Raw genomic sequence first — 19028 nt, forward strand, 5'->3', positions numbered from 1 at the left:
CTATGTAATTATTTGTTTTACTTATAATTTTATAAATTGAATTATCCCGTGTATAACAAGGGCTCTAAAACTAGTTTAATATATACAATAAAATCACATAAATTATAGGCTCCTTTAAGCTTGCAAGTCTACTCGAGCCTATAAGTAAAGCTCGGGCACGCTTATTTTTAGGCTCTAGCTCAAGCTGCTCATTTAACCTTGATTCGATTCAAGCGATTATAGCGAGCCAATCTCAAGTAGCTCACAAGCGACTTGACTTGCTTACACCCTAAATTGTTGATGCCATGTCCCTTTGTGTTTGTTAGCATATTAGCAAACAAACATTAAAAAAAGAAGTATGAACAAGTTTATTTTCTTAATGAACGCAAAAATAAAAACTTGTTCATTTTTTTGTGTGCATTTAATTGTTATGTAAAATTACACAAAATAAATAGACCTATACACTTGACACGACCGCCTCAGACACAAGCAAACTACCACTTCTATCCCCGCCACAAGTGCCGGTGACCAATGCTTCCCATGACGACAAATCAGGGCTCATTCGTCTTTTCATCATCTCCCCCATAACAAAGCAAGCATCATCCATCTTCCCATTATTAACCAAACCAATAATTAAACAACAAAAGGTTTCCAACAGCGCACAATGCCTACTGGTTAGCATTGCATTTAGAACCTTCAAGCCCTCATCAAATTTCCCATTGTTACAATAACCATCAACTATCATTCTATATGTGGCTGCATTTGGCTCAAAACCATTAACCTGCATCTCAACTAATATCTTGTATGCTTCTTCAACTTTACTTTCTTTGCACAGATGATTAATCAGTATATTATACATTACAACATCCGGCTTAATTCGCCTTTTCTTTAATTCAAGAAGCAAACTTCTAGCTTCATCAAAATTTCCCCTTTTCGCAAGATCATTCATTAAAACTCCATAATTTACAAGCCGCGGTTTACAGCCTTGATACTCCATATCAAACATCATCTTTTTGGCTTCCTTAAACTTACCCGTTGAACACAACGTCTCCATTAACAAAGCATACGATACAGCATTCGGTTTCTTCCCTTTGCTAATCATCTCATCAAACAACCGCTTAGCCTTGGTAAACTCGCCTTTCTTACTCCAAAATCCTACTTGACAATTGTAAGTTACAACAGTGGGTTCAACCTCTCTCTCAAGCATTTTATCAAACACCTTGCGTGCACCCTCCCACTCTCCCTTTCCAAGCCATCCTTTAATCATGATATTAAACGACACCGCATTAGGTCGAAAGCCCATCTTCGAGCAGCTCTTAAACATCTCATCTGCATCATCAAACCTCCCATTCTCAAGCAAAGTATTGAGAATTGCATTCAACGACTGCAACGAACGGTAGCAATCAAACGACGGCATTCTCCGAAACAATTCAATCGCTTTATCGACATAACCCGACTTCCCGTAATGCTGCATCAACCCAATGAACAAAGCTTCTTTGCATTTAACGTTGTAAAGCTGGAGTTGTTGAAGAAGGGTTTCGACTGCTACAAAGTTCTTTTTACGGGCAAGCTTGTAGATGAGGGAGGAGTATGAAGGGTAGTCGTGTTTAAAACCGCCAGTTTCGCAGTGATGATGGAATACAGAGAGAAGTTCATCTGGGTTTCGAATGTCTTTGAGGTCGGCGATGAAAGGGATTGGTTTGCGAAGGAGGGATTTGGTGGGTTTGTGAGGTCTTTGTCTGTGATAATGGCGAAGGACAGTGTAATTACAGTGTGGCTTGCGAAGAAAGGACATGGCTTAATGGAAGCTCTGATCAAGTGATCATGGAAGATATGCAGTCAGTGCTGTGTTTCAAAATAACAAATTCCCAACAAATAATTAGCTCATGAAAAGGACAAAGTGAAAAATAAAAGAAACTTTCAAATCACAATAACTAAATAACTTCAACTGGACATAAGGAATGAAAATTTTCAGATTTAACTATCATGTATTAATAGTAAAAAAACGGTTGATTCGGGTTGCGTTATAAATTACTGAAGAGGTAGGTCCCAGCAGAGCCCAGTTGGACCCGCAAGACTCACCTTGAAGAGGGACGTTTGCGCAAGGACCAACTGGTTCCGCAGGACCCACCATGCTCAGAGATAAAGACCTTACGCGCAGTACGCCAGCTGTTCCCGCAGGGAAAGCCTCCCAATGGTGAAGTATCCCGCCTGTCCCCGCAGCTGCGGATACAAGCCATCAGGGAAGGCTACCCGCACTAATAGCAAGGCTACACGCACAAGGCACTCAATAATTCAGTGTCACCTGAAGGAATGAGCAAGGCGAAAATACTCCCGCCCAAATGAGTCAGTCTGTATGCTTCTGGAAAATCTTTTGTACTATACCTGCCAAGGTATGGACAAAATAGACAAGATCTGACCAAAGCAGCCCATGAACCAATCACAAGGTGACATCTCACCGACAAACAGTACGGGGAGCATGCTTTAGTACTGTTTGTCACTATTAGCCGCTGCCTAGTCACCAACCCTTGTCGCGGCACGCACATAGCCTGCAGTTGGTGGAAAGGGAACAGTACACAGCCGGCCTTGTCACTATCAGCCGCTGCCTACCCACCAACCAGCATGGCATGTGCGTAGCACATAGTTAGTAGAACAGGAATATTATACAGCTGGCTGTACCTGCTTGGAAACCTACCTTCGGCTATAAATACTCCAACACCTTGGAACGGTATGATCATCTGGTATTTTACCTTCACTAGCTATTTCTCTCAATATACACTTATATTCAGAGCAATCTAGTCTGATTCTCACGCCGGAGGGTGGTCACAAGGAGGAACCCCCCCTTCTCAGTGACGAGCTCACGGTGTCGGTTTTGCAGGTCATCTGAAGAACATCCTTCTTTGCCGGACCTAACCCTCGTGGGAAACATTACTCAACCCCCAGATTATCCGTAATTTGCCCGGGGTACATTAGTGTTTCTTCATTGGCGCCATCCGTGCATAAAAGCTAGAACTAATTCTCAGTTTTTTCAAAATTTCAGAAGAAATGGTTAACGTTACTCCGGTCCCAAGGCCAGTAAGTGACCAAGAAACCCCGGTAACCACAACCCCAGCTACTGGGGGGAACACCGGCGGTTATACAAATTTTACGAACACTACCCCGGTTACCCAAGCCGGGGCAAGTGCAGTAAACAATATTTCACTGATGCCCAGTTGGAGAAACAGGCGAGGCTCCCTCGCCAAACACTCGATCAAGTTAAGGCGTGGGCCGAAGCACGTCAGAAAGAGTTCCAAGCTGAGTTGGATGAACGCTTGCGTTCACTCCAACAGGCTGACGAATTCGGAAATACTCGACAACAGCTCAACATGAATAGTGAGTGCGAGTACTCGGACAATGATCGGGAGGAATCTGACACCGACGCAAACCCTCGCCATAGGGCGAAAGGGAAGCCTAAGGAAACGGACTTCCAACCAAGAAGGAATTTTGGAGAAACCTTCAAACCAAGGAACGCGGGAGGAAACCCACGTGACTTCTCCAAAACCTTTAGACCAACTGCCGCAAATGCGGGAAAGTCCAAGTTTGCAAGGGACATCGCGGAAGCAATCGCCCCGAGAAGTGCCAAACAGATGTCCAACATCGGTACTTATGATGGTCTATCCGACCCAGACGATCACTTGAACAGATTCATAGCGGGGGCAACCGTCAGTAACTGGACGGAACCCACGTGGTGTTATATGTTCCAAATGACGCTGGTTGGAGCGGCCAGGGCGTGGTTTGATCGTTTACCGGTCCACCACATCTATGATTGGGCGGACTTTCAACAAAAGTTCAGCCAACACTTCAGTCAACAGAGAAAATATACTGAAGAACAGTGGACGATCCTCAACTGCATGAGAGAGGAAGATGAATCTTTACTAGACTTCATCACTCGCTTCAACTCCAAAAAGCTGAGTCTGGGCAACATAAGTGAAGATCTTGTTCGCGCCGCTTTCATCCAGGGCGCCGAATACCCGGAGCTTATCCGCACGTTGACGGGTAAGGACGGAATGCCATCCACATGGGATGCCATCATGACGGCGGCCAAGCGCTTTGCCGAGACGGAGAAGCAACTGGGTAGGGATCTTCCCCAAAGTACACATCTCTACACGCAGAGGACCAGAGAAAACAATGTTCGGATCGCCCGGCAGAACAAGAAGAGGAAGCTAGGTATTTGGCAGTCAAGGGTAAACTTTGACACCTCATCCAGCTCTCGCCCTCTTGTTGGCGGAAGGGATAACACGCACCCTTCAAGCCGAAAACACCGGTGGACGCCACTCACCAAAAGCGTCACGGAGATATTTGCCACCGAAAAACTGCCATGGCCAAAAGCTCCAATGATCCGACAACGACCTAATGCGGATCAGAGCAAATTCTGTGACTTCCACGGGACAAAGGGTCACAGTACAGAGGAGTGTACATCCTTGAAGGATGTTGTTGAAACATTCGTCAAGGATGGAAGACTTGCACACCTTGTGGCATCAATCAAGAATGGAGGAAGGAATGATAACCGGTATAAAGGCAATGGACGAAAGCCCGTTGACATCAGCATCCACATGGTTCATGGCAACATCAGAGGAAGAAAAAGACGAACGACAGAACCATGCGAATGGAAGGAAGCTGAGGTACGCTTCCCGCGAGTGCCAGGAGGACCCAGCAAGGAAGGCCCCATCGTCATCAAAAGCCAGCTGGGGCATTACATAACTTCCCGCACTCTCGCGGACAACGGCGCCTCGTCAACGGTTATGTACAGGCAGTTCTTCGACAAGCTAGACGACGAAGACAAAGAACGCCTGGAAACGGCTTACGCCTCAATGGAAGGGTTCGACGGCAGTACAAACACCCCCCTGGGTATCCTATCTTTCCCCGTCATTCTCACGGACGGGAAATACTCCCGCACAGAAGACGTGGACTTCGTCGTAATGAGGAAGCCACATCACACATACGACATTCTCTTCGGGAGAGACGGGATGGCAAGATTCAACGCCGTGGTATCTTCAGTCCACGGCATGATGGGATGGCCAACTGCTCAGGGTGTAGCGATGATCACCGGTATCCCCCAGGTATGCATCGCATCCGTCTCATCTAAACCCAAACCAAAGATGGCTAAACCAACCATTACCGAACCAGAAAAATGGGCCCTCAATGGCAGATACCCTGACCAGGCTGTTACAATTGGCCCAACAATCGCTGATCCTACGCGCACCTTACTCAAACGCTTATTACAAAGAAACGCTGACATCTTCGCATGGACACCAGCTGACATGACTGGTGTACCTCGAAGTAAAGCAGAGCATAAGCTCAAGTGTGACCCGACTTTTACGCCAGTCATACAAAAGCGCAGAGTAATGGGGGCGGAACAGGCTAACGCGTGTAGAACCCAAGTCAAGGAACTCCTTGACGCGGGCATCGTATGCGTTAGTAGATATCAAACATGGGTTGCAAATCCCGTTATGGTACCGAAGGCTAACAAACAATGGCGCATGTGTATAGATTTCAAAGATTTAAACAAAGCATGCCTCAAAGATTGTTACCCGTTACCCGGAGTTGACCTCAAAGTGGATTCATTAGCACCGTTTCGCCTTAAATGCTTCCTTGACGCATATAAGGGGTACCATCAAATCCACATGGCTGTAGATGATCAGGACAAAACCGCATTTCGGACGCCCGATGGCACATTTTGTTATCAAATGTGATGCCATTCGGACTTAAGAATGCAAGGTCCACATACCAACGCCTGATGGACAAAGAGTTTCATGCCCAAATTGGGAGAAACTTGGAAGTCTACATGGATGATTTGGTCATCAAAAGCCCTGAGCCAGAAGCGATGTTGAAAGACATCGAAGAAACTTTCAACACGCTCAGAAAGATAAACATGAAGCTCAACCCGAGCAAGTGTTCCTTTGGGATGGAAGAAGGGAAGTTCTTGGGAGTCATTGTTACTAAAGATGGCTTCAGAGCGAACCCTGAAAAGGTTGAAGCCATTATCAAAATAGAATCACCTACTACCATCAAGCAAGCTCAGACACTGAATGAACGCCTAGTCGCACTTAACCGCTTTTTGTCAAACCATGCGGATAGGTCGTTCCCATTCGTGTCAACATTGAGAAACTGTTTAAAGAAAACGCACTTCCGCTGGACACCAGAAGCGGAAGCAGCTTTTCAGGAAATTCGGTCATGCTTGATTGAACTCCCAACGCTCACAGCACCAGAAGCGGGGGAGGAATTAATCATATACCTTTCTGCCACAGATAGAGCAACCGGGGCAGTCCTGCTAGTAGAGCGGAAAGGTATCCAGATGCCTATTTACTATGTTAGCCGTGTCCTAACAGACGTAGAAACCCGGTACTCCACCTTGGAAAAATTAGTCTTAGCACTTGTACAAGCTTCACGCAGACTGAGACGATATTTCCAGGGTCACCCAATCACCATTCTCACCAACTTCAAACTCGCAAACGTTCTAGGCAAACCCGAATTATCGGGACGTCTAGCCAAATGGGCAATTGAGTTGGGGGAATATGCGATAAAGTACAAGCCAAGACCAGCTATGAAAGGCCAGGTCCTGGCCGACTTTATTGCAGAAATCCCCGCTTCGCGGGAGAAAGAGTGCCAGGAGGAGGCTCAACCCTCCCCAGCACAGGACATCAATGATGTCTGGCGACTCTACACCGATGGAGCAGCCAGCAACGAGGGTTCAGGCGCATGGTTGAAATTAACCAACCCAGCAGGCCAAGAATACACTTACGCTATTCGACTGGACTTTCCAAGTACGAATAACGAAGCCGAGTACGAAGCATTCTTGGCAGGGCTGAGAATTGCGCGTAAAATGGGAGTGAAAAACTTGGAAGCCCACGTAGATTCCATGTTAGTAGCCAATCAGATAAACGGAACGTACACGACCGTGAACGACACAATGGCTCTGTACCTTGCACAAGCAAAAACCCTTATGCGCGATTTTAATGATTGTAAAGTCATACACGTCAAGCGTAGCGAAAACAAATCTGCGGATGCGTTAAGCAAGCTTGCATCATTAGCCTTCACCCATTTGGGAAAGGACATCCGCATTGAACTCCTTGAAGCACCATCAGTCCCGCACAAGGAAATTTGTGTCATCCAAACCGGTACAGAAACGTGGATGACACCAATAATAAATTACCTTGCAGCGGGTATACTACCAGAGTCAAAAACACAGGCAAGAAAAATACGTTGTAAAGCATTAAACTATCAACTCAACGATGACATCCTTTACAGACGTAACTTCCTTGGCCCACTCTTAAGATGCGTGGACAACCAGGATGCTGACTACCTCCTAAGGGAAGTACACGAAGGCATCTGTGGAGTACACGCAGGTCCACGCGCTGTTGTAGCTAAGCTAAACAACGCGGGATACTTTTGGCCGGGGATGCATACGGATGCGCTGGCATACATCAGAAAGTGTAGGTCTTGCCAGCTCTACGCACCCAACACGCATCGCCCGAAGAATGAACTTGTTCCAGTCACCTCTTCATGGCCATTTCAGAAGTGGGCCATCGATGTGACAGGCCCATTTCCTACAGCAGCAGGAAACGTTCAGTTCCTAGTGGTAGCCATCGACTACTTCACCAAGTGGATAGAAGCAAAACCCTTAGCCCAAACAACCGCAAAACATATTAAAAAATTTATTTGGGATTTTATTATTTGTCGTTTTGGACTTCCACAGACTTTGGTGAGCAATAACGGCACCAACTTTGCTGACAAGAAGCTACAAAAGTGGCTAGAAGAACTTCAAATCACCCACACCTTTACCTCAGTGGCACACCCGCAAGGTAACGGTGAGGTGGAAAGAGCAAATAAAAGCATCGTCGAAGGCATAAAGAAAAGACTCCTGGAACACAGATCCGGCTGGGTAGACGAAGTTCCACACGTCCTTTGGGCAAACAGAACGCTGAAAAAGGCCAGTACGGGAGAAACCCCGTTCAGCCTCACTTATGGCACTGAAGCCATGGTCCCAGTCGAAATTGGTTTGCCCTCACCAAGGGTCTTAATTCAGCCAGAAGACAATGATGCGGAAAGACGGTTAGACCTTATGCTAACCGAGGAACGCAGAGACTTAGCCGCAGCGCGTGAAGAAAACTACAAGCGACAAATGCAAAAGTACTACAACACGCGGGTAAAACTCTGCAACTTCAATGTAGGAGACTACATATTGCGTAACAACGAGGCTTCAAACCAAGAGCGCCCAGGAAAACTGGCACCAGTCTGGGAAGGACCATACATTATCAAAGAAGTTTTGGGAAAAGGCGCATACCGGCTCGAAAGGCTCGATGGCACTCCTATCCCAAGAACATGGAACGGAGCTCAATTACGCAAATGTTACATGTAGATCAATTCCAAATTTGTATAGAAAAGGCCTAGAGCCACTTCTAATGGAAATGATTCTCCTTTCACATTGTGTTGATAGCCTTACCTTTATACTTATGAACTTCCCACGCTGCTATGCCGGTATTCACCGCATAAATATGGGAAGAAGTCGTTGCGTGTGGAAGGCGGCAAAACCCGCATAAACACATAAAACGGTAAAAATTTCTAAGGAAAACCTTCACGCAGGTCAGCTATAGGTGAAGTTTGGTCATCCCAATAAATGAAAGTGACGGTCCTACCCGCACAATCATGATAAAGGAAACTGAACATTGACCTATTGGCAACCGCGCGTCGAAAGGTTAACTTATTCAAAACACTTAGAAAATTTCAAAGGAAAGGATGAGGAAAACTTCCACGCAGGTCAGATATAGGTAAAGTTTAGCCATCCTACTAAGTGCAAGTGACGGTCTTACCCGCACAATCACGAAAGAGGAAACAAAACTTTAACTTATTATCTGCCACGTTGAAAAGTTAACTTATCTAAGTACTAAAGGAAGATTATACTTACGGGTTTTCTTGAGCCTAAAGGTGCGAACAGGCGGGGACGAACCCGATGGAGCCGGCCTCTTCATACCGGTCACCGTCGTCGTCCTGGGCTGCTCAGAGGTGACAGTCGTCTCAGCCTCCGGAGCAGTGGTCTCAACACCACCTGGGTTCCCCGCCGCCTCCTCGCTCTCGGTCTCCGAGTTTGACCGGTTCCCCTGATCGGCGGAGGTAACCTTCACCTTGCCCTTTCCGCCAGCAGCCTTCTTCTTCCGCGTGAAGAAAGGACCGTCTGCGGATTCCTCATCAGAAGATGACAGAATTAGAGGAATTCCAGCAGAGGTTTCAGCATTGAGAGGTCGAGGGTTGAATAACTCCTTACCTGGCCGCGTGGCGCTCAGAATTGGGTGGCCTGGCGGGTACACCTCCACAAACCGATCCCTCGTTTGCTCCAGGATGGGCAATTCGTTCTCATCAAGAGCACGAGTACCCATCCGAGCGGGACCATCAGCCTCCCGCGGATGCAGGAGCGACTGCAAGTCATTCCCCTCTGAAATAAAAAAAGAAACAGTTAGAAGAAAAACCTATATCAACAAAGAAGACAGAGCATACCGTAAGGGACAGAGTTCAAACCGTATTCGAGGACGATGGGAATCTGTGACGCCTCTTTCCACACCCGGCTCATCCCGAGCATCACCATCCCGGACTCCGCAAAGCGGTACACCGAAGTCTGGATCCGGGAGATCTTGGCGAACCATTCCGCCTCCTGGTGGTTGAGGGCGTGAAGGGCGTGGAGTGCTCTCCCATTCTTAAACGTCATCGCAAGGGGGATGACGCGAGCGGAGATATAAAAAAACTCCCGCTTCCACGACCGAAGACTGCGCTCGGTAGCGCGGATCTTCAAACCCTTGATCCGATTGACCAAGGTGTACCACCCCTGGATGCACCTCCAGGAGTAGAAGGTCATCAACCGATCAACGTGGGGCTCCACGCCCACAATGAGGCACACCCACTCAAAGTGGCGGATCTTGGCGATCGCCATCGGGTGTACCTCGGTCAGATGCACACCGTGCCTCTCCAAGAAACGGTATACAAACTTCGTCAATGGGAACATCATATTCCCATAGACGAAGAAAGCAGCGTACACCCCTATCTTGCCCTTAGGGGCATCGTATACCGTCTGATGAAGCTCCGGAAACTTAGGCTTGAAAGGCTCGAGCATGAACTTCCGGACGATGTACAGGTAGAGGTCAATAGGAAGAGCGCACTGGCATTCGCCAGCAGTGCTCTTGTCGTCCTTTTCGGACGTCGACGTCGGGTTCTCGACGAACAACTCAGACTCCTCGGCAGTGGCCTCAAAATCACGGGTAGAAGACATGTTTTGAATGTACAGAACAACGATTTCAGAAGAATGCTCGACGGAATAGTGAGTATTCACCGGAAATCGTTTAGAAGATGAAGAGAAAGTGTGGACTAAGGTGCACCCTCTCGCCCTTTATATACTCATCGCAATTAATGCGATGAATTTAATGCGGAAGAGAGAGAAATCGCAGGTGCAATGAAACTATGACACGTGGCAAAGAGCAAGCTGGCAACAGCTGTTGAAAGGACGCGTGCCATTAATTTCGCGGCCACGCGCCGGAAAAATCGCGCCCACGCGCCTGAAAAAGCGCCTGGAATGACCATATACTGTCACGTCACCATAACTTCCTGCACGTCCTGACACTGTCAGAAGAAACCGTCGGACGACGTTTCAACAGTTTGGACTGTTCTTATCCTTCCACCAACTCTTCGAATTTTAAAAAGATTCAAAAGTAAGCGGGAAAATACCCCTTACCTTGGCAACCAAGTAACTATAAGACAGGTGCGAGTACAGTGTCAAGGCAAAACCCTTCACATACTTAGCACCCGCAGGAAATTGAAGCCAGGAATACCTTGGAAGTAAAGTAACTATAAGACGAGTGCGAGTACAGTGTCAAGGCAAAACCCTTCACATACTTAGCACCCGCAGGAAATTGAAGCCAGGAATACCTTGGAAGTAAAGTAACTATAAGACGAGTGCGGGTACAGTGTCAAGGCGAAACCCTTCACATACATAGCACTCCGCAGGGAATTGAAACCAAGAAGGATCTTCTGGGCCATGCTTGCGGAAACGGGAATAACATCCCCGCATAGTGGGAACGTCGAGAACTAGATTGTTTGAAGCTCCAAGATGGAATTGGTTGTTTTAACATAATTGATCACTATGTTCAAAACTACCAAAACCTCATGGAGAATCTACACAAGTGGAACTCAACGCTCCTGACTTACGAGGAGGTTACACACCTACCCGCATCATACCCAAAGATCAAGCAGAAAAGTCGGGAATTTCTGCGTGACATTAGGGAAACCGCGGGAAGAATCCCCACGGACAACCTTAAAACCAAATACTTTTCAAAACCCCTTGATTAAGTCCAAAGCTCACCTCACTTATTAACAATTCATGAGAAGAACATTGGACTGGGGGAACTTGAAGAGGTAGGTCCCAGCAGAGCCCAGTTGGACCCGCAAGACTCACCTTGAAGAGGGACGTTTGCGCAAGGACCAACTGGTTCCGCAGGACCCACCATGCTCAGAGATAAAGACCTTACGCGCAGTACGCCAGCTGTTCCCGCAGGGAAAGCCTCCCAATGGTGAAGTATCCCGCCTGTCCCCGCAGCTGCGGATACAAACCATCAGGCACAAGGCACCCGCACTAATAGCAAGGCTACCCGCACTAATAGCAAGGCTACACGCACAAGGCACTCAATAATTCAGTGTCACCTGAAGGAATGAGCAAGGCGGGAATACTCCCGCCCAAATGAGCCAGTCTGTATGCTTCTGGAAGATCTTTTGTACTATACCTGCCAAGGTATGGACAAAATAGACAAGATCTGACCAAAGCAGCCCATGAACCAATCACAGGGTGACAGCTCACCGACAAACAGTACGAGGAGCATGCTCTAGTACTGTTTGTCACTATTAGCCGCTGCCTACTCACCAACCCTTGTCGCGGCACGCACATAGCCTGCAGTTGGTGGAAAGGGAACAGTACACAGCCGGCCTTGTCACTATCAGCCGCTGCCTACCCACCAACCAGCATGGCACGTGCGTAGCCCATAGTTGGTAGAACATGAATATTATACAGCTGGCTGTACCTGCTTGGAAACCTACCTTCGGCTATAAATACTCCAACACCTTGGAACGGTATGATCATCTGGTATTTTACCTTCACTAGCTATTTCTCTCAATATACACTTATATTCAGAGCAATCTAGTCTGATTCTCACGCCGGAGGGTGGTCACAAGGAGGAACCCCCCCTTCTCAGTGACGAGCTCACGGTGTCGGTTTTGCAGGTCATCTGAAGAACATCCTTCTTTGCCGGACCTAACCCTTGTGGGAAACATTACTTAACCCCCAGATTATCCGTAATCTGCCCGGGGTACATTAGTGTTTCTTCAATTACCGCCCCTGAAACTGATTATTAAATTGAAGTTAGAACAAGTAAGTGTGATGAGCATAAACACATTTTTCAATATAATCAAAAAAGCGGTTGAATCACATAAAGTTTGCAGCTGATTGAGTAAGGTGTTTTAATCCTTAATATATATAATAAAGGATAGGATAGGATAAGGATTAGGGCAACAACTCATTAATAAATGAAAGAAATTTAAAGTTTACCTGAATCACAATCTTGTCGGAGGTGTAGTCGCGTTAAAGGGTAAAATCACGTCGAAGGTGTTTGACATTCGTGGTGTAGAAGCTAACTGCTGAAGCCATGGGGGGGGGGGGGGGGGTTAACTTTCTAGTTTTCAATTTAATTTAGCCAACGCAGTGAAAGGGACTCGAACTGGGTGACATGTGTACCCAACAATTTGAAATTATAAAATTAAAAATTTGCGCGTGTGGCTGCTGGGATTCGAGCCCAGGTCTCCACGGCCACAACGTGGAATTCTTACCACTAAACTACAGCCACAAGACGATACCTAGCTTCATAGTAATATAAATGAAGAAACACTAATAAAGGCCTTCCAACAAATATTAAGTGATTGATATCATAAAAACAAATTATCTAATAATTTTGTTTTCTTACGTAATCGAGCTAGATTACTTATAAGTTATAAGCTAGAAGTTGCTCAAGTTCAAACTTTCATAGGTGATTCTCTATTTCTACTTGAATAAATAGAACCTCATCATTCATACTTTAAGGGGGTGTTTGGGATTGCTTATTTTCACCAACTTATAACTTATTAACTTTTTGAAAAGTAATAAGGTGTTTGGGATTGCTTATATTGTGAGAGAAAAAGTTTCATAAGTTATACTTTTCTAACTTATTAACTGAATGAAAAATTATAAGAAGGTAAAATAAGAAGTCCCAAACACCCCTAAAATGATAAATGAGATCAGAAGCACTAACAATTACATCTGGACCGGATCTTCAAGATAAAACTGCATTCATGTAATGATAATTTTGAACTACAACTTATTTGCGGTGCTAAAATACAGAAAATGAGGTGGCATTATTAAAAATAAGTGAAACTTTAATAATATGTTGTATGCATAGGTAATTACAAACACAGAAATTCTACATAGTGGTTATATCGTAAATAAGTGAAACTTTAATAGTATATATTGGATGCATTTATGATTATATTACGTGTTACTGATAATATTTTTGTATAGTTTTTTATGCGTGCATTACTAGTAATACTTTACTATTACCACTAACACTTGTTAACAAATGAGCCAACCTTGGCTTGACTTCAACTCGTTTACAAACCTAGCCAATTTTGAGCAAGCTGTATCCGATCTTTTTTCGGAGCGAGCTTCAAATCATGACCTTTTCGGAGCGAGCTTCAAATCATGACCTATTTGGACACTCCTGGCATTGATGCATGTATTACTAGTGACATTTTAATGTAAGCATTGTTGATTACATTGCATGTGTTGTTGTGTACCCAGTGTGTGGTTGCACGCACATTCTCTTACATTTCCAAGATGGGTAGGTAGAGGTCACGCGAACCCATTCAGCTTTAAAGCGTAGGCCAGGTACCCAATTATGTGTTTCAATGAAATTGGTCGAGGACATTAATAGACGACAGAGCTTGATATAAAAAGACAGGTACCCAATTATGTGTTTCAATGAAATTGGTCAAGGACATTAATAGACGACAGAGGTTGATATAAAAAGATTTACTTGGAATTGGTAGAGGCCGCGCGAACGCAGGCCTCCACTGCCAGAAATTATGACGTAGGCTCGACCACTTGGGCCGACCGTAGACAGACACCCCTCCTAAGTGCAATGGAGGTCATCAACCTAGGCCATGGGCCTTCTTGATCACCCATTGACCCCGTCCAGGTAAGTGAGTAACCTAATGCCCTTGCTCACCTTTTATACCTCTACTCTCCTCCAATATTTCATCATCCATCCGATGTGGGATTGGGTTACAATAATGTTAAAAACTCATTCAATCTCCTTTATTTCTTTTATGATGCAAATAACTATAGAGTTTTTATGCCTATAAAATTTGTGTAACTCATACATGGCAAGGTTAATCCATTTATCTTAGCATGTCAAAAAGGTTTGCGGGTTATAATTAAGTTGTAAACGTGTTTATTGGGTAGGTCGTTTGCTAAAATAAATGGGTTAAACGGGTCATAAATGGTGACATTTTTAACTAAGGGTTAAACAAGTTAACCTGAAAAACGACCTGTTTCTTAAACGTGTTAGATATGTCAATCCAAAACTTAGTTATATCGTAAATAAATGAAACTTTAAAAGTATACCGTACGTATTGATGATACATTACATGATAATAATTTAGTGATGCAAACACTAATAGTGTGTGTATACACTGTTATGAGTATACATGCATTGTTAATTACACTACACATCTACACTTATCGATTTGTTATGAGTATACTTTAGTAGTTTAGTGTAATGATTGTTACATACTTTAATTAATACTAATGATACTTTAGTGTATCCATTGATTAGTGTTGTTCAAAAGCCGAGCCAGACGAGAATGCCCTGATACATGAGATTACAACGCCCAACACATGTCATTTGGAAAGTTTTGAAAAATCAGAGAATATAAACAGATGTTTAATATGTAAATGTGAAAATATCTGAATTATGATTCGTCCGCAAGCAGAGATGTCTAAACTCTAAAGGGCACATAGTTTTTAATGCACAAATAGACCTAATCATCTAAATACAAACAGCCAAATAGGTTTCAAAAAATATGCAGAAAGAATCCAAATTATCACCACAGTTTTCTTAAGTTAACTGTTGGATCTTCATTTTCTCTTTTTCTCCTCACTGCGTGGATATAGCTTCGAACGCCGTTGCTTGAACAAATAAAGATACATTTGCAACCAAAGAAATGGATAGCAGATAAGGACCGCCTGGAAAAAAATTCAAGATATTAAAATTTTGGCTGACGGTTACAGAAAATGACATGGAAAAAAGTAGGTGACGTGGCACGTGACATGGAGCAAAATCTCTCAACATATGATAAGATACCTTGACAAATGTATAGTAGCTGAAAGGGAAGGCAGCAAAAAAATCTGCATAAAGATTTTTCTCCATGATAACCGGGAGTGATCGGTACATGATCCACACTATTTAGTAATATCAAATCAGAAAAAAATATTAAATAATAAGTTGATCAGTATATACAATGTCCACATAGTGAAAAACTGTCATAAGGATAACACATAAACCACTTACTTTCACCCACAACCCCAATTGGGTAGATCACAATGAAGACTGTGTACCTACCAAAATGACATCAATCTTTATTTTCTCAACTAAATATGAAACTTCTGATGTTAAATGAGATGAACCAAACCTGAGGTAGGTAAGGAAATAGGGGCAGCTACCCAAGCAGCTCAACGCATAGAACGGATACCTAATTATCTGTTTCCATGAAACTGGTCAAAAGTCAAAACATGTAAAATGAAATTTTGGTCAATCGGCTCATTACCCTAATGAAATCAGTTTCAAAAAATGCATGTAACAATGCAATGAAACCAAAAGTGTAAATTTACCTCAATGCAGCACCACGCAACAAATGTTATGAGAACTGCAGGCAATTCTTGAACCTATATGAAGTAAAAGATATTAGTTAAAATGGTCAAAATCAAATATTTATATCACTTTAATATCTCATTCTTGTATATAATTAGGATAAACACGATGCATGTAAAAAGATAATACAGACCTCGTGTAATTGACGAACAATTGAAAGTAGGAAATGTGTCCTTCCTCCCCATTGCATAAGTGGGAAGATAAATCCACTAGGAACAATACCTTATAAAAAAACACTAGAACTTTCAGTTCAAATCCTATGTTGTAGAACTCGCTAGGCGCTAGTCAGGGTGGTGAGGTAGGGACTGGTGATTAATCAGATTAAAATTTACATGTAAGTTTTCAAATATAAATATATAATATATATATACTAAATTTTGAATATTGACCAAATAGAGATTAATCGACAACCATGGTTTTAGCACTTATATTGTTTCTCGGGGACCCACCTAAAGCTCCATGGATGACTTCAATGAAAGCAAGAGTCTGCAGCAAGCCTATCAAAGAAGAATCAAAATCATTTTAAGTATTAGATTTCAAGAAAGAGAGAATTATTTCTCTAATAAAGATGAAAATCAGAAATGATGATGCAGGTGTTTGTTTGTTTGTTTGTTGAGATAAACAAAGCAAAAGGAATTGATGAAGATAGATACATGGTTTAAAATGAAGTCGACTGAATTTGCAGACCAGGTGTATGATAAAATGCCTTACAAATGAGTTCTCCTGCAGAAGCGTAGCCGGCGTTGACCGAGAAGAAGTCAAGTGAAATTCTGAACAAAGCAGTTGCCCTGCAATGAGTGTGTGTTAGTGCTAGTGTTTGTTTTCGCAAGCTAGAGATAGAGAAGAAGATGAATGTTCATACCATCCGAAAGCTTGAACGGAGTTGTAGAAGAAGAGATAGACATCTGAGATACGCGCCATTGACGTCGAATTAACCGTCGACGGAGATTGATTGATTGAATTAGTGTGTGGCCGAGGAGACTCTGGACTTATCTGGTAGCATTCAATTCAATGTTAACGGAAAACAACCCGAAACAGTTATTTTGGCAACCAGCAATGGATAGATAGATTCTTATGCTTGATTGATGTGACTGCACCTGCACAAGTTGACCGCTGGCAGAGTCTGTTACCATAGCATTCCACAACTCTTTTATTCAACCAAGTTATTTACATTTTTACAACCAAAAACCTCACCAATTCTTACCATATAAGCAATGTTTTCAGACCCAACCAGAACGTCTGCCTGGAAGTTTTACCGGGTCAAAGGTTGGACTGATCTGGAAGGGCGAACCGATGTTTGGTCCGGATGATGTCATAAATAATTTAAATATATATATACATATAAAAAATAATAATAACCAAAAATCATAATAATAACAAACTTTAATGTTTATTTCTTTTATGCGTTGCTTTTTAAATATATATATATATATATATATATATATATATATATATATATATATATATATATATATATATATATGATTTATGTTTGATCAATAAAGACATCAATAAAGTTTGGTTAGTTGTCTCATGGGGTAATATTAAAGCTTCTATATTGGAAATGACCCAGTTCAAATCCCGGCATTCACATTTCATTTTGTATTTAATGAAGAAATGGGTTTTACCGGTTGACCCGCCGGGTCACCAGGTTCGGCCTACCGCCACCAGCAAAACCCGACTGGGTTTTTAGAAAACGGCCCAAATACCCTGACCCGGCCAAGTATAAGTACCAAGTCCCGGTCGGACCGATCCAACCGACCGGGCCGGGTTTCAAAACACTGCATATAAGCTGGTCTCTTTTGATCGGCTCTTTAGCCATATAAACCCAACCGCCTTTATATCCCTCACTGTATTAGACAACTGTATCGGTCTCACAACCTCCCATTAGAAATAAGTTGGTTTTCTAGTCTTCCATGTACACCATATTGTTACTAAACAAACCGCGTGAACTCAAAAACCGCATGGTCTAAGAGTGTCGGGACGTTGGCAGTGTCCAAGTATCTGGTGACGAGACTGGTTATAGCATGTCATTTATTTGTGAAAGTCTTTCATTATCAAACCCTAAATATATTATTAACATATTTGCAATAAATAAAATTAAAATCTAAAAAAATATATATAATTATTAGACACAAAAAATGAAACACAACCCCCGTAATACGGAAAATAAAAACTAGTATAGATATATAAGGGGTGTTTGGGTGAGCTTTTAAAATTGTTTTTTTGCTTATTTGCTTTTTGAAAAGCAAGAAAAACTCCAATTTGAAGCTTTTAAAGGAGCTTTGTCAAACACATTTTGCTTTTCAATAATCAAACAAGCAAATAAGTAAGTATTAAAAGCTCACCCAAACACCCCCATACGAACACACAATGTTTTTGTGTTGTAGTTCTTCAGTTTAAAAAAAATCAACTGATACGTTTCCGATAGTTCAAGGACGGTTATGGCAAATAACCGTCTGTATCAATATTAAATTAGAGTTTGCATTCATTTATGAGATGTCGATGTTTATGTTATAAAATTAGGGTTTTAATCCTTGTAATTGGATATTAGCCTATCTTGAATCAGGCTGTTTATCTTAATTTTAAGCTTTCGATTTCTGGTTTCTATCAATGGTTCCATTGCCGGGAAATCGAATGACGCCTACAACCCGGAATCTAGTAGATCAATTATCAACCATTGCAGCACGATTAGACGCCATTCTTGCATCTTTGAGGGACGATGTTGAAGAAATCAAAGTCGGGGTGATCGGAGATGGTTGTAACTGTGAAGAATCAGATGGCGATTTAAAGAGCACGGTGGCGGAAGAACCGGAGGGTTCCGAGCATGACCCTCTCCACGTACCACTGCTAGATATGATCAATGAAGAACCCTTTATGACAACCCTATAGATGACGAAGGCAGGTCAAACACATGTTTTGGGTGTTCAATTAAAGATCGTTGATAGTGTTCAATTGAATATTGGAGATGGTATTCAATTTAAGATCGGAGATGAGGATCAAAATCACCGTGAACTG

At 43.2% G+C, this 19028-nt stretch overlaps 2 protein-coding genes and 2 non-coding genes across 4 annotated transcripts; all 4 read right to left on the bottom strand.

The window, feature by feature from the left end:
* Positions 1-436: 436 nt before the first annotated feature.
* On the bottom strand, positions 437-1774 carry LOC143619755 (uncharacterized). Its single transcript, XM_077091612.1, has one exon. The coding sequence runs from the start codon at positions 1772-1774 to the stop codon at positions 437-439; it is 1338 nt and encodes a 445-aa protein (XP_076947727.1).
* Positions 1775-12821: 11047 nt separating this feature from the next.
* TRNAH-GUG (transfer RNA histidin (anticodon GUG)) lies at positions 12822-12893 on the bottom strand. The gene has a single exon. It is a non-coding gene; the product is annotated as a tRNA-His (tRNA).
* A 1230-nt stretch (positions 12894-14123) lies between these two features.
* On the bottom strand, positions 14124-14284 carry LOC143619835 (U1 spliceosomal RNA). Its single transcript, XR_013151243.1, has one exon. It is a non-coding gene; the product is annotated as a U1 spliceosomal RNA (small nuclear RNA).
* An 806-nt stretch (positions 14285-15090) lies between these two features.
* LOC143619756 (uncharacterized) lies at positions 15091-16931 on the bottom strand. The gene is made up of 9 exons (XM_077091613.1): positions 16873-16931; positions 16722-16798; positions 16460-16507; positions 16144-16232; positions 15971-16024; positions 15772-15839; positions 15651-15697; positions 15444-15541; positions 15091-15325 (listed from the first exon to the last, which is right to left on the bottom strand). The coding sequence occupies exons 1-9, from the start codon at positions 16929-16931 to the stop codon at positions 15218-15220; spliced, it is 648 nt and encodes a 215-aa protein (XP_076947728.1). The 3' UTR covers positions 15091-15217.
* Positions 16932-19028: the final 2097 nt, after the last annotated feature.

This window comes from Bidens hawaiensis, unplaced genomic scaffold (assembly GCF_021521415.1).
Source record: "Bidens hawaiensis isolate Kalapana, Puna unplaced genomic scaffold, B.hawaiensis_p1.1 tig00002507_1, whole genome shotgun sequence".
Taxonomy (NCBI): Eukaryota; Viridiplantae; Streptophyta; class Magnoliopsida; order Asterales; family Asteraceae; genus Bidens; species Bidens hawaiensis.

Excerpts from the sequence above, each read along its gene's own strand:
- LOC143619755 (XM_077091612.1), bottom strand. The coding sequence starts at position 1,774 with ATGTCCTTTCTTCGCAAGCCACACTGTAATTACACTGTCCTTCGCCAT.
- LOC143619756 (XM_077091613.1), bottom strand. The coding sequence starts at position 16,931 with ATGGCGCGTATCTCAGATGTCTATCTCTTCTTCTACAACTCCGTTCAA. Across the intron at positions 15,840-15,970 it reads TTGCGTGGTGCTGCATTGAG|ATAATTAGGTATCCGTTCTA; the intron begins GTAAATTTACAC and ends TCATGGAAACAG. Across the intron at positions 15,326-15,443 it reads GCTACTATACATTTGTCAAG|GCGGTCCTTATCTGCTATCC; the intron begins GTATCTTATCAT and ends ATTTTTTTCCAG.